General features: G+C 39.8%; 1 protein-coding gene across 1 annotated transcript in view; it reads right to left on the bottom strand.

Moving 5' to 3' along the window:
* Positions 1–16,193, bottom strand: part of b3gat2 (beta-1,3-glucuronyltransferase 2 (glucuronosyltransferase S)) — a 79,324-nt gene that overhangs the window by 6,469 nt on the left and 56,662 nt on the right. Inside the window, exon 3 of the mRNA XM_050070962.1 lies at positions 9,846–9,994. Within this exon, the coding sequence (XP_049926919.1) occupies positions 9,846–9,994 (149 nt within the window). The remainder of the gene's footprint in view (positions 1–9,845; positions 9,995–16,193) is intronic.

Below are 16,193 nucleotides of genomic sequence, written 5' to 3'. Positions count from 1 at the left end.
TATAATTCCTTACTGCACACAAAAGCAATTTGCACACAAAAACAGCAAGTACGGCAGGTCAAAGCTGAATAAGTCAGTCAGTACACTATTATAGATGTATACAACAGACAGTTTGGCTAAAGTCACTTTACTCTTCACCTTGGTTTTCTCCTGATGAAATTAGTTTGGCTAAGTGGAGTCTTTGTTGAAAATCCAGCTGATTGTTTTCAAAGTTAAATACTCATTATTATTTATAAAAAATAAGTTACAAAGGTTGTTGTTCTGATCCAAGGCAAGCCCTGTTGCCCTATCAGTAAACCAGTCCCGAACTCCAAACTTGTCAGATACCCCTGCTTTAGGGGTGATTTCGGCGTCAGATACCTGCACACAAAGGCATCTTTTGCAGTGATATGATATGCTTCTGGGTGGCCCCTGTTTGTATCTCGACTGGCAACACTGGAAAAGTCCCTATAGAGTGGGCAGGAAGGGTGATTTTCACCCAGCAGGCCACTGTTTGATTCTTGTGTAAGTTTTAAGCCAAACCATTTTTTATATTTGTGTTTTACATTTACGTTGTAGGTGTATTTTGAAAAAAGACTGTATGCGTCTAATGAGCAAAAAATGTACAGTTCCTGGGAAAACAGAGGTGTATTTTGAAAAGACACGATGCATTTAACAAGCGCAAATTGACGTTACCTAGCACGACATATTTAGATGTGAAAGTCCACTGACAAAAAGACGATATTTGTAGAGTTGGGATCAGAATGCAGGGGATAATCATGACACTAAACATTCTGAGAAAGGACTGAAATTGTTTTGATACCATAGATGGAAAATTTTGGATGGTGGTGAGGCTGTCTGCTGCCTTTAATAATGCTGCTGCCTGTCGTGCACACCAAAAATCTCAGGCCACTGGTTAGTTTGTTAGGATCAGGCTTGATGAGTTGCATATTAATTAACTGGAACAAACAGTGTTAGCTCTTATTCCCTTGAACGTAACTTTTTTAAGTGACAGAAATATATATTCTGTATCTTCTAAAAGAAGTAAAAGCCACAAAAAAGAGCTTTTGAATGTGCCACACAATCATCTCAGCAGACAAAGATTCCCTAGTTGTTGTGGAATTGTAGATATTATAAAAAAATTCCATTTTTCTGAGCAATTTAAGGACTCAAAACGGTTTTTGTCAACTGCTGTTTCAAAAAATAAACTCCTAATCTCAAAACTCAAACTGTATTAAAACACTGTTATCCCTTGAAGCAACAGGGAAGAAAAAGTGCATCCAATCCATTTGTAAAAGCACTCAAGATGCTTTAAGGATCAGATCACCCAAACCAGATCTAGTGCTGGTTAGAGATGCATTTGGCCACTTTAATAAAATTAAAATTAAGTTTAGTAGAAAGCTGAGAGCCGATGCAAATGAAATAGACGACAGTATAGTCTCTCAGTCCGTGGCACGATGTCCCTGTGTCCCTGTCCTTTCCTCTGTGTCATTATGTTTGTCTTTTTTAACTCCACCTCCAGTCAATTCAGCCATATCCCCTTTTCTCTAAACAGGCTCTTACTCTCCCTCTTCTCCTCCTCACTTCTCTATCTCCTTTTCCTCCTGTGCTATCATCTGTCTCCATCTGTTCCTGCCTTCCCCCTCCTTTCTTGTCCTGTCACTGCTGTCTGTTGCCATTACTCTCCTGCTCTAACTACATTACAGCTCCTGTCAGTCGTCTGCAGATACTGACCCGGCCATCAGATGAGCATTTCTGCCCTCCATTGTCAAGGTCGGGATTCGGGCTCTGTGATCTGATCCTAGATACCTTCCTCAAAGTGGACGGAGCCTGAAGGTAGGGTGGGGTGTGTCACAGCTGTTAGAGAGGCCGTGGATATCAAATCATTTCAATCACAACCACTCGGGCCAGCCATAGATTATAACCACAGCTTAAGAGTTATTTAAATCTGTCAAGCAGAGATATTTCCAGTTCTGTCAGGATTTAGCTTCACTCATCAACAAAGCAAGAAATATTCAGTAACTGATTATGTCATCTAATGATGTAATGCACGGCATATCTGTCCTCACATTAATAAAATATGATGATGATGACTACACAAAGCATTACTACTTATCTAGACTATTTTTGGATGTGGGTAATGATGGCATTAAAAGTTGGCAGAAATTCCATTTTGTAACGAGCAGTTCAATTCTCTAATTAAAGCACGTTCTAACTTAACACCAGGCTAAACGGCAGTGTTTCACTTCCTTCTGGTGGTGGTCAGAAATATGCTCCTTTGAACATGTAACCACACCCAACAGTGTCCTGGAGTCCATCTTTACTTCACTGCAGCAAGGTGAGACAGCCCATTCTAATTCCCAACTTGTCAAAAACTGACTCTTTGTCATGCCCCTCAGGGTGACGTTCTGATGCTGAAGCACCCTTTGGAGTCCCTATGAGACACACCACCTTTCAGTTAATTTAAATATAAATCCACCAGTGGCAATATTAGATGCTGAGAGCAATTGATGTAGTTTAAAGAGCAAGACAGTCCTTACAGGGCCTGGAGGAGGAGAGGTGGATGAGTCAAACAAACACAGACTTTGAGCCAGGAGACTGCTGTTTGTGTCCCACGGGTAAAAACCAAATGTCAGTGCTGTTTTTAATGCAACGTTATGTAACTCACGTCCGTCCACATCATGTACGTGATGTATTTCCGTCAGGTTGTGTACTTATTTTGACCCAAAACATGATGTTTTTTCCAAACCTAACCAGATAAGTTTTCTGCCTAAATCTAACTACGACCGCTTGAAAACTTTAAACAAGTGTTAAGAGTTTTACCCAGGAGACAGCTGTGGGTCATAAACAGACATTTAAGGGTGTGTCTCACAGAGATATCAAAGGGTGCCTTTGGCATTGGTATCACATGTGGCCGTGAGAGGAGTCGGCATTTGATGACCTGGGAGCGTCAGTGTCTGACAAGCTGGAATAAGAAAGCGTTGGGTGAAAAGTTAAACCACTGGAGGTCAACAAAAACAAGATGTTCAGGAGGTGATAAGTTACTCCACAATAAATCATCACCTTAGTTAAGCAGGAGAAGTTAGAGGGGAATTCCTTGGTTTATTCGAAAGATAAAAAAAAAAGGTTTAATTCACTTGTGAAATAGACTCAGCCCTTCAGGGAAATCCTTTTGGATTTATGTTTCTGTGGATTTAAAGGTAGTTTGATTGCTTCCCCAACAGTAGCCCCAAAAATACTACTTTCAAAGTAAGGTTAAGTCCACTTTAAAGCAATGATTTGACATTTCAGACGATACTTGTTTGTTTACTTGCTATCCATTTAATCTAAAGCTACAGCCAGCAAACAGTTAGCTTACCTTGGCATAAAGGCTGGAAACGGCTAGACTGGCTCTGTCCAAATATTTTAACAGTGGGGCTACCTGCTGGACTAGATTAATCTAAAACCATATATGGTCATTTTAACATGAATATTTGTTTAATAATTAAACAAATTAGTAAGACCATTATAATGATTAGTGAGCTTTAGATGTGTTTCTTTAGGTGTTTCTCACCTGGCACCAGCAACATATTTACTGGAAGGATATGAGAGCAACATCGATCCTTTAAAGATTTTATCTTAGCTTAAAAGCAAACAGCAACATTCCAAAAATGTCAAACTATTAATTTAGGATTCTCATTATATACATCCTTGCAGCTCTAGCAAAATGTACTGACTTATCTGAATTTTTCATGTGTCTTCAAAGAAAGAGAAACAGATATTAGATAGTCACTTTTTTTATGAAAGAAGCACTGTAAAAGTTTTTTTTGCGAGGGGCGGGGGGGATTTAAGAAGCTTCAGTTTTGATAACGTGATGTGTTAACTTATGATTTAATATTATAAAAATGCTGAATATAACAACATATACACAAAAAAGTAGTCACTAAAGAAATGAGGAAGAATGAGTAACTAGCTATAAGTTAAAGATCAGTTATTGAGTCAGTAATCAATCAACTAATCAAATGTCTTACACTAGCTAATCATTAGTTAATAAATACTTCACTGGTAATGACAGAGAGAACTAATGAGAAACGAATGTATAACTATTAGTTAATGGTCCATTCTTGGGTAACTCCTAATCAAATGTCATACAGTAGCTAACCATTAGTTGATAATGAGTTAATTATCAACTATTAAGGGAATTGCTGTAGAACAAATGAGGAACTAACTATTAGTTAAAGGTCCGTTCTTGAATAACTCCCACTCAAACGTCATAGAGTGCCTTATCAGTTGTTTATGACTAGTTAAATCAAGAAAGGAGTGATGGTCATAGATTGTCTAATCAGTGGTGAATGATTTGAGAAACAAGTGAGGGAACAAATGAGAAACGACCTGAAAGCCTTTTAACTAATAATTAGCAACCTTTGATTGGGATTTAAGAACTGACATTAAATGTAGTTACATAATTAGGTTCAGGAACAAAGACCACACCTTGAAAACATCCCTCCCAAAAGTATTTAAGCACACCTGATACATTCTCTTTCTTTTCGACGCATTTCTCACATCCCACCTGCCTAATCCCTTTTCGCCTCTTACACCTTTTTCTCTGCTCCTTTCTGCATACAGGAACCAGCAGGGGCTCTATCCAAAGCCAAGTTTACAAAGAGACAACTCAGTCTCACTCCCGGGATCCCTCCTGCATTCCTGCCTTCGACCCAACACATCCATCATTGCACTTCCGCTACCCAGAAACCCAGACTTCATCCCTCAACCCTCATCCCTTTATTCCTCATTCTTCATCCCTTAATCCTCACCCTGTTATCCCTAACCTTTCATCCATCCGTCCCTCGACCCTCATCCCTTCATCCTCATCCTTTCATTTCAGAATTTTGTATTATCTACCTGTTTTTTTATTATCCAGTCATTACTTTTTAAAATATATTCTATAAATATGATTAAACAACAGCAACTATTAACGAATTATGATCACGAACCTTCTCACTGCAGCTGCATTAATTATGATCAGTGATGTCACAGCTAACTGTGAAAGAACTTGTGCACACTGGATGAACAGTCTTGAATCATGCCACATCTTCAAACTGCACGACAGTGGCTTTATGAGTGATGATGTCACGTCCCGCTGCTTTTGTAACGCTGACGTGATAAATGCTGATATTACATTGTCTTGTCTGTGCGGTGCTGGGTGGTGACTGATGATGTCATAGCCCGCTAATGGCCTGTATTAATATCAGCGGCAGGGCACCTCCATTAGTGTAATGGGGCTGATAATGATGATGATAGTTTCAACACAGAGCTGTCTGCAGCCACAGCAGCAGCCAGCTGTAAGTGATGATCCAGCAACTCCGGGGGTCTTTATCCTATTCCCTGCAGGAAACATTTACCCATAACCCACCAGGGACTTACTGTGCAACAATGTGACCTGCAGACATAAGGTGAAACAGTAAACTGTGACTTCACATTTGTTGATTTGAGGTGAAGCAGCTGCTTGCTACACTTTTCCACTCCATGACTGAAAATACTGTTTGAATTATTTAATCCCACCTCTGTCCTTTCACTGCAGTTTACTAGATCTACTAAATATTAAAAATAATAAAAATAAACTTTTAAAAATTTACACTCTGCTGCTGCTGCTATGTCAGTCACACCACACACATGAGAATTACTGGATCGAACCAACAGTTTTGGTGTCTGAGCTTTACTGTACTGGTAGCATAAAAGTCCAGGCAATGACCACATTCTGCCCCACTGAGCCCCCATCCCTGCTTAATGCAGCCAGTGTAAACACATTCAACACTTTTACTATGGGTTTAGCTTGGAAACAGAACAGTATAGAACATTATTTCATTCATGTTTGTTTTTTATAGCCTGGGCAAAAGACAAAGGTAGAAAAAATCCATGCTGTTTTTGGGGCCTAATTAAAATGATCTTGTTAATATTGAATATTAAAAGCATCATAAAACTGTATAATACTTGTAAAACAATACAATAAAATGCAATAGTCAGTGTTAAAATTGTAAATCTCCTTTCAGTTTAAACTCCTACAAATGTTACTTGAGCTCTTGATGAGCTCAGATGGGCTGATCTACTCTTTGTGGCTGTTAGTGAACCTGACTGCAAAGCTGCTTTGTTTAGCAGCAAGCTAACTATTACAGTAATGTTCAGTCTAAATTCCAATATTAAACTCTTTTGAAATAGTACTAGAGAGCTGTGGTAATCCACTTTTATTTTAAACAGTTTTGTTAGCACCAAGAGTGGACTAAACTGTGAGCATCTGTCTGGGTGCAGGGTACCTGAAAGACTAGTGAAATAGTCACATAAAAAAACTAGAGGCCAGCCAACTTAGACTTTACTGTCCCCGAGAGGAGATTCTTTTCCCCAGCACTGTGCCTTATCAGACAGCAGCAAATACACAGCACACAGTAACAACATGGACGACATCATATATACTGCACAACGGCACACAGTAACAAATTGGACAACATCACAGTAACGACACAGACAGGAGTGCACACTCAGGCCTGTTCCGTGAGGCCTATTATTTAAGGCAGCTATGGCTGCAGGGATCAGGCTCTTCCCAAAGCGAGCCCTTCCTCACCTTAAATCTCTGTACCTGCGCCCAGAGTGCAGACAGACAGACAGACAGACAGACAGACAGACAGACAGACAGACAGACATATAAACACAAAAATACTCAAAACTGCTTCTGCGGTAGTTCCGGCTACAATAGGTATCATTTTACCATTATGACACACATACACAGACTCACAAGTTGAAAACAATACCAGCCATCACAACGTTGTTGCAGCTGGTAAAAAATAGTCTGTCAACAATAATAATTTACTTAAGAAAAAAATAACTTTAATTCCATGTGTTTTACCTACCCTGCCCATGTTGGGGCCCTGAATCATTTGTTCAGCTATCCCTGACAATATAGTACCCCTGACCAACAGCGGGTTGCTTATCCTTGGAAGCATGATTGTTCTCAGCAATCACTTTGTTGCCTGATGGTGAAGGAAATTTTATGTTAATGTGGCAATTACATTCGAGAAAATTTGTCATGAGCCATTTTGAGGTAAAGGTGGTGCTGGGAAAAACAGTTCACCAAAGCCAAACCAAGCCAACAAGCCAATCACAGCTTCGTAGGCCAGATTAAAAATGGGGATGTCAATAATGACATACGTGAAGTGGCCACAAAAATGGCAACAAATGTGAATAAGATTGACACAGCTATGCATGCTTTTGTTAGTGGACTTACAGAAGGAGCAACTCCTGAATCTGCATATGTCTTCAGTTGATGTGAAAATGGGTTCTTATCCACTTAATTTGGACAAAATAATCCCTCCTCCCAACCAGGAAATGGCTAATGAATGTGATGTCACACTAAATGAGGACATAAAATGAAATGACTCTTCAATCTGATTATGAGGCTATGATTAACATACCCATTGCTATTATCACCTTAACAGTATCATGAAAGCAATTCATTAAATGAAAAAAAAAAAAAAAAAAAGCAAAAACCTGTAAATGAATAACCTGGTGATGTTTGGCGCATCTGGAGACGTGATGTTTAGTTCACATATTCCTTTAAAGGTAAAACATAATAGAATCCATTTCTCACAAAAACTCCTTTATGGCGGCTCTGTGACGGTTGTCAAGAGGATGAGTGGCTTCATAAAACCAAGTGCCAACAGGGGCTGTGGTGATTTGAGATGAGCTGCATCGATCTAAGCTGTCTAAGCACACAACTAGAATTGATAGCACCATAACGCCATTTCTATCCAATTCCAGCTCTGTGTGTCTAAGTTTAGCCCGTGCCAACAGCTTAAAGAATGACTCATGCTGTCAATAGTTGGGGAGAGATGCCCCATGGTTAGTTACTGCTGTGATGTGACCATTATTATGACTGCAGTTTAATATCTGCACCACACACACACACACACACACAAATAAACAAACACAAAAGATGGAGAACTGGGTTTTTATTAAACCCTAGTCTGTGTCACCCACCTCCAACATGCAGGTCAGTGCAGTCTGATAACACACCTACTATATAGCGGATCAACCCTGCCCTGCATAATCAAACAGCAGTGATCCAGAAAAAATCATTTTACTTTCATAAAGAGTACAACCCACATATTGCCTCATCATTTAAATGAAATCTAACTGTAGATACGACCCTTGACCCTTACAACGCAGGTGCAAAAGAAGGAGTTTGCATAAAGAGTTTCTTTCATAAATATATTTGCATTCAGATTTATACTGAGGCTTAACCCAAAAGTTGTTAGAAATTTTCTAAACAGACTGCTTCATTTTCTCTGTGAACTTTATATTGGCCTATAATGCATAATTGCATGCCGAGACAGACAGTTTGGTTAGGTTGGTCTTAGGTGTCCATGATTTTTTTTAAAAAAAGAAAGAAAAAACAAAACAAACATAAAAACACAGCAGCAGCTATTGACAGAAAACTGGCCATAATGGTTATTGGTCCATACTGCATCATTTAAAGTAGAATTACCGCCTTGCAGTTGTGTGCATCCTTCAACCACTCAAGTTGCAATTACAGTTTACATCCATGTCTGTGTAGCCATAAAAGACAATGCTTTAAATATGGATGTTGCTGCAAAGAGGCTACTTATTCTTACACATGGATGCTTCACAGAGATCTTTCCCCAGGCAGCACAGGAGATCTATACAATCATCACAATTTCAAGGTGGACACCCAAGATTAGTATCACCAATTCAGTTTTTGACCAAATGTCTCCCCTTCTGTTCCTGAGATATGACGGTGAATAACAGCCTGAAAAGTGTTTTTGTAGAACATTATGATGTCACAGTGAATCTCTTACTTTAAGGATATAAAATGTCAACACTTCATCATTTTATCCCTTTAGACATTTGTGTGAAATGTTGTCATAATTAGCATATGAATTCTGCTAAGTTAAGATATGCTTTGTGAGATCACAGTGATGTTTGACCCTTGACCACCAAATGGCAATTAATTGATCAAAGAGTCCAAGTGGACACCTTTGAAGAAATTCCCTCAAGGTGTTCTTGAGATGTCATGTTCACGAGAAATGGACAGATGGACTGACAGATGGACAACATGAAAACATAATGACTCTGGACACAGCTGTTGCCAGTGTAGAGGCATACAAATGGAAGGTGTGCATGCAGTAAAAAGAGGTCTGGTAGGTATTAGGTATATGTCTCAGTATATCTTTATTTTTGCAGCAGTAGCTCAGTCTGTGGGGCAGCTGGAGAGCTGTCAGCTTGCTTCCTGGGAACTGCTAAAGTGCCCTTGAGCAAGGCACTAAACCTTCAAACCGCTCCAGAGGCGCTGTACCATAGCTGATCCTGTGCTACGCCTTAATTACATGCGTATAATGTGTAAAAAGAGGTATACCTGGAAGCCACATTTCCACTGCCAATGGCCTGTGGACTGTGGGGATTTAAAACTAAGGAATACATTAACATGAGATGAAAGTAAAGTTGGTTTGAAGTGTCTACAAAAAAGGGAAAGTTACTCACAAAAATCTGTAAAACTCTTCTGGTCATTTTTGCATGGAATTTCAGAGACAGTCCTAAACTCCAGTTCATTCATTTTCAGTCGAAGTTGTGCAAGGAAATAACACCTGTGGAACATCTGTTCATCCTGCACTGCACAACTAATCTAGCTGAATCTGAGTTAGTCACTGAGGATGAACCCTCCCTGAATGTCTGAATATTGAACTTAAATGTATGTACACCTTTGTGTTTTCACAATTAGTTACGGTCCTTCTGTAAGCAGCACCCTTGACCTGCATTGTTTCATAGATAAAAGTATTTTCATTCTGTTGCCATGGTGATAACAGCAGCTGGTTACTGACCCGGGTGCAATTGTTGGCCTTAGGCTCCAACTCGGTGACCTTGGTGATCTGCTTGAGGAAGTCGGACTCCTGCATCCCTGGCTGAGATCCGCGTCGCTTGAACTGCGCTCGGGGGTTCGCCAGGATCACCTGGAGGTTCACCGCAAAGCCTGAGGGAGAGAGAGAGGGGCGAAGGAGAGGAAGAGAGGGAGCAAAGATGGAGAAAGGGGGAGGAGGTTAGCCAGCATGGATTAAAAGCACATTATGAGTCTATTATAATCACAGCAGAAAATGATAGAGTGCATTAGTGTATCTAATGACTATGATATGGCTGATATGAAATTCCTTTACCACAGGGGTCTGCCATTCTCCTGTGATAATTGCACTATAGATGAGAAGGAAAGCACCAGAAAGTCAGAGGGAAGTCAAAACGCTTGTGATGCCAGTGTGTTGTAGCAGAGGTGAGGATTAATGGCTGGCTTGCAACCAGATTTAATCTACCTGATTAGAAAAATTGGCAACAGTGGCAGAAAATGTGACAAATTACTTTGGGAGACATTAGCTGTCGCACAACCACAAATAATTATTTCGAGATAGAAAAGAGATTCAGATTGTGAGATGAATGTTGACAAACTAAATACAAAAGCTAAAGCTAATCCGTTACTGCTGTACTTAACCTTGTTCCCATCAACATGTGTGGAGAACACGTCACACATCCAATGTGTTGTCTGACCCTGCAGCTAGAGGTCTGAAGGTTACACATGATGTGTCTCTTTTGCATCTTTTTGCCTCCATCTCGCTTATCCTTTACTGACAAAGCAACATGCTCAGAGTACCAGGTAAGAAATCCTTACGTATGCATATATATTTGTATATATAAATATATAACTGTTTCCAAATGGTCACCCTGCCAAGTCCTTTTTCAGAGTGCAGTTTTGTGGCAAATATTCAGTTATATTTCTGTCTGGCAATAAGGTATTGGCCTCCATTCTCCTGCCATAGTCTGCAGTTTGTCTGTGTTCAGCATGTTTGTTATTGCTGCACTAAGTAATTCTCCATTTTTATTAATGGATACTCTTAAAATTCAGGACTCCGGCCTCTGTGGATCTCTAACTGCCTCAAGTTGTTATTAAAACACCGTAAACTGATGATTGTCAGACCTCCTTTAAAGCTGACAAATGCTGGTAATCTGCCCTCAGTTTAAAAAATGATTTAAATGTGTGTAACATTAGTTGCTCAGTTAGTTTGCAGTGCTTTTTCTATGTGATGCTTCTAAGAGTTCTGAGTTTCACAATAAACAGTCTGTTTATCACTGAATAGTTACTCCTCCATTTGGTCCTACTTAAAAGCATATTATCAACTTATTAACCTAAGACAATATTAGTATTCCATCTTCCAATATGTAAAAGAGCTGTCCCGAATAAATGATAAAATGATAAATCAAACATGCTCTCACATTCTGGTGTGGAAATAGTGAAGACTATATTAAGTTAGCTGAAGGCAGATTCTCATTAGTCTTCTTCCTTTACATTAACACACATCTAACAAAGCTGCAAACCTGCTCATCATGATCACTGTACTCGGCACAGCAGTTGTCCCACATTCAGTAATGAGACAAAGTGGAGTAACCTGTTAAGTTACCTTGATGTAACTCCAGTTCTATAAGTACGTAAGTAGTCCACATTTGCTCTGCATCACAAATTGAAATAAAGTAAATACAGTCACTATTATGGGATATGATATAAATCATGACTCATTATGAATAATTCATGCATCCAGCATTACAGTATGATATCAGTGGGTGAGTCCAAGACTCACTTCCTTGAAATTTCAAGACCTACATCGTAGGTAGGCCATGGGTGTGTAAAGAGACCTGAATACAGTGTTGGAGGGGGAAACCAGTTCATTCCTCTGAAAGCTGCTCAGTGGCTCATGAAGAGAAAAATGTTCAGCTGCTGTGTAAAAAAAATCACCCAGATGATCAGCACTGCTTCCACATTATTGGGCCCATAGAGCGCTACACTCACTTAAATGGGGATAAAATGATTTAATCTTGTGGCCTTTTTAGAATTTACAAATGTTATTAGACCGAATGGATCAAATCCTGATAGTAAAATTAATCATTTCACATGGGTTCTGATCATAGACTGTGAAAATAATGGAGGTAGCTACTGTGATGTCACCCACTGGTTTGTGGACTCCCATTTTGAAGCCTCAAATTTGACATCAGGGGCATTGCCATCTTGATTTTTTGGAACCAGGATAGGCCAGAAGTGGCTGGCGCTGTGGAGGGGTAGATATGACTTATGACTTAGCTATAGAGACCCAAACTGTTATTTGTACCAGGCTGTAAACATGTTTGGGCATTTTAACATGGGACTCTGGGATGATTGGCTCATCCGCAATTGGAAAATGGAACCGCAGTTTTTGGCACTTCTCTGTTGGCTTTATTTCTCAGTCCTGGAGGTTGCCGATTGGTTGTGATGCTCAAGAAAATGTATTGGCTGTTTTTCAGATGTCTCTTTCACAATGTAAGTCTATGGGAAAAAGTCTTTTTGGGCCCAATGGCATCATGTGACAGACCCGGAAGTTGTAATTCCACTGTCTGGCCACTACGAAAATTGGCTTAAAAGTCTGGCACACTCCCTGGGGGCCTGAGTTAGGCCTGTGTAGGACTATCTTAAGAGTCTAAGATCCAACTAGCAGCTCTATGATGCTGTGCTTTAAGTAGTTGCAGTGGGAGCGAAATGCTACCGTTAGCATGCTAACATTTTCACAATGATATTTAGCGGGCAGTGCTGGTCTCCATCGTAGTTTATTGTTTTAGCATGCTAACGATTGCTAATTAGAACTAAACACAAAGTACTGTGACATTTTGGACTGATAGCACTAAATAGTCAGAGAATTGTTAAAGTTCATTGTATGGGAAACATGAATGTCAATTTTGATGTGATCCAACAAATAATTTTATCCAATATTTCAGACTTGATCAAAGTGGAAGACTGCTGGCCAACCCACCAAGACTGCCTGGAGCTACACCATTAGCGTAACCTACGTATTATGTACACATAATACACAGACACACAACTCTATCTCAGTGTTGTAAAATAACTGAACTTATATTATACATTGATGAATTAGCTCTAATGTCATAATCAGACTGTATGTTCCAGTCAGAGTTCACAAACATTAGCTAGACATTCAGGAGACAACATACTGTAAGTCTTATAGTTTCTTGTCCTCTGTGGCAATTCCCTTTAAGACCCCACACTGTAGCCTTAGGACATCCCCACTGGGTTGAAAACAAATCCCATCAGTACCTTCTCTCCTTCATTCTGCCTGCTGAGTAACTATCTCAGCCTTCCTGCTGAGTCAGGAGGCAGAAATAAAGAGCAGAGAAAGAGACTGACATTCACATTGCCCATTGATCCACCATTTTCACCACATTCCTCTGCTTAAAGAATAAAGATCAAGTACAATCAAACTGCGGTATTGGCTCGCATTGTATATCACTCTTGCATCAGTTGGTTGACTGGGGTGGTCCGAGATGGCAAGTCATTTTTCACAAGCTAGCATAAAACAAAAATCTCCCTCCTATGACTGTGCAACAATAATGTATTCATGATGTGTACTGCTAGAAGTTAGATGAAGTTTAAATGCAATTTTAACTATTCTGTTAAACCTAGCATGTGCAATCTAGGTCCCCAAGAAGCTCTGTTATGTGATGCCATTGGGCCGAAAAGACTTTTTCCCATAGACTTTCATTGTGAAAGAGACATCTCAAAATCAGTGGATACATTTTTTTGAGTGTCACAACCCCCTCAAAACAGTTTGTTTACTATCTGGATTTTATCTATTTGGTCCTATGACACTTGGAAAGGTTAGGGGAACAGCACAAATAAATAATTTTATCCCCATTAAAGTTAGCGAAGGGCTAAACCTGAAGTATAGCTGGCTCGGCCAGCAGACGTCTCTAATGTGCTTGCTCTACAGGCCCAACAATGCGAAAGATAACAATTACACCCCATGGGTCAAATCTTTTGGTTTCATGCATCACTGACCAACTTTCATAGGGATAAACACGGCTCCACCTCCAAGGCTACATCCAGTACTCTTTATACATCCATGGTGCAAGCAGGAATGTGGTTTCTTGTACTTTAAATAATGGCGTTTGGCCCATAGATTGTATAGAAGAAGTGGACATTGCCACCGTGACATCACAAATGGGTTTGTGGACAAGTGCTTTGAAGTCTCCAGCTTGGCTTTTTGGCCCTCATCTTGGTCTTTAAAAGCCAGAAGTGACTATATTTTGATGGCAGGGTGGAGCTGTGGAGAAGTGAGGGGTGGATCTGACTGACAACCCTGAGCACACCACCGTGGTAGTGACTTGTCAATCTTAAGTAGCATCCCCTGCTCTACAGTCTATTTTACTGTAAATGGGACCATAATTTGCAAAATGAGCACCATGCTGTATTGCAGAGGACTTGAAACTAGCGATTGAGACCATAAACTCATCAGTAAACTGTTTACTGATGTTTCCCACCCAGTGTTCGCAGATGAGGACATTACACTTTGGGTTTGCTCCACTTTATGATTTATTTTACTTAACGTAGACCTGTTGTCCTCATTTGTGGACACTTTTATGTGGTGGTAGAAAAAGCACAATACCCTAATCTGTGTGAAAAGAAGATTGCATCTATTTCTGCCAAGTCAATCCACAAACGAATCCAGACACAAAATTGAACAAGGTACAAAACCTGATTAAATTTCATGGTTGGAACTTGTTTATATGCTAAATAATGTTTGCAGCTTGATTTAGCATACAAATTTGACCAGTTTTAACAATAGTAACAAGCTTTGATGCTGTTAATACGAAAGTTATCCTTTGAGGACATTGGGACTTTAATATTGTATTTCACAGCATTTCCTAAAGGCCAGTTAGGTGTGATAGACTGTTTTGACAGACAAAAAGGAAATTCCTAGCTTGAAATATGGAGCAAGGAAAATTCATGCAGAGTTACATAACGAACAAATCAGAACGCTTTTAGATATGCTGCATTGTTTGTAATCTTGTTTTTGCACAGCAGTGTTCAGGGATGGAAATAAAAAGTTTTATACTTTATTACACACTGGTGTCTATTAAAAATAAACCCATTGTTCCCACATGAGGACAGTATCTTTTAAAAACTGCTTCCTGTTCAAAGACAATGCTCAGTTTTTTGTATTTATGATGTTCTACTAATCCCAAGGAGAAACTGAAAATGACCAAACAAACACTTGGGTCTCAGGAGGTTTTATCAAGTGAAAAGTAGGGCCATTTTCTCGAAGACTTCTATACAATTGGACTTCTTTTTGCAACCAGTGTAGTCGCGCCCTGCTGGCCATTAGAATGAAAGCAGATTTAAGGCACTTCCACAGCGGCTTCACATTTCAGACCCGGAGTTAACTCCTTGGTTTAGCCAGAATCTAAAGTCTTGGATGTTGGAGCTCCACACTAATACTTGAAATAACTAAATCAGAAGCCTTTTATAATGTGCCTCCTTTTCAAGGACATAATGTACGTTAATTAAAAACTCAAACTGACACAGTGTTAAGTCTCTGCAAGTTATTATGCATACCTGGAATTTTCAACTTGAAACCAGTGGCTGTCTGGAAGGTAGGAAAAACACATTTAAAATCCAAACACTATGGTGTAATTTAAAGCCTATGTAATTTGTTATAAATGGGCTAAAATATTGGTACGGTCCTTAAATGCCCCATCAAGACAGCATGAATGTGTAGGTGTAGTTATGTATTTAAGCAGAGCAGCATTTCTCCGAGGAATGCTGAAGTTTCGAGTTTAGAGCGTGACAGGAGGATATTTTCAGAAACTGCTGCGATCCTCCATGCACAAGGTCTCAGCATAATTACTGAATATTTATTTATGCAAATCGTTAGTGGGTGGCACGCCTTGGCAATCAGTGCATTAGCACTGGTGGTGAATTACCCCAAGTAATTCACCGTCCTCGCCTCCTCTCTTTTCCCTCTCCCCCTGGCTGAACAGCATTTTCTAGGCTGCAGTTCTCCTGAGGTACTGACACATGGCCAGCAGACAGCAGTCCTCTGAGTAATGTGAGTGTCAGTGCGGGTCACACAGAAAGAAAATGTAGACATGCAAATGAGTTTGGCTTATCATCCTCCTATAGGCTTAAGTCTGCTGCATTTAAGGTCAGGTCAGCCATCACAAACACATTCCAACCCTGCACTCGCTCCCATTTACAGACACAGACATATATACCAAGGTGAGACTGAGAGCAAGACTCATACTTAACCAGTGTTTACAGACTAAAGGTTATACTTAAACTGATAACAACTATATTTTACAGTAAC

This window comes from Epinephelus moara, chromosome 19 (genome assembly GCF_006386435.1).
Source record: "Epinephelus moara isolate mb chromosome 19, YSFRI_EMoa_1.0, whole genome shotgun sequence".
In the NCBI taxonomy this organism is placed as follows: domain Eukaryota; kingdom Metazoa; phylum Chordata; class Actinopteri; order Perciformes; family Serranidae; genus Epinephelus; species Epinephelus moara.
Note: the sequence above shows the minus strand (reverse complement) of the source record. Positions and strands in the feature narration are given on the sequence as shown.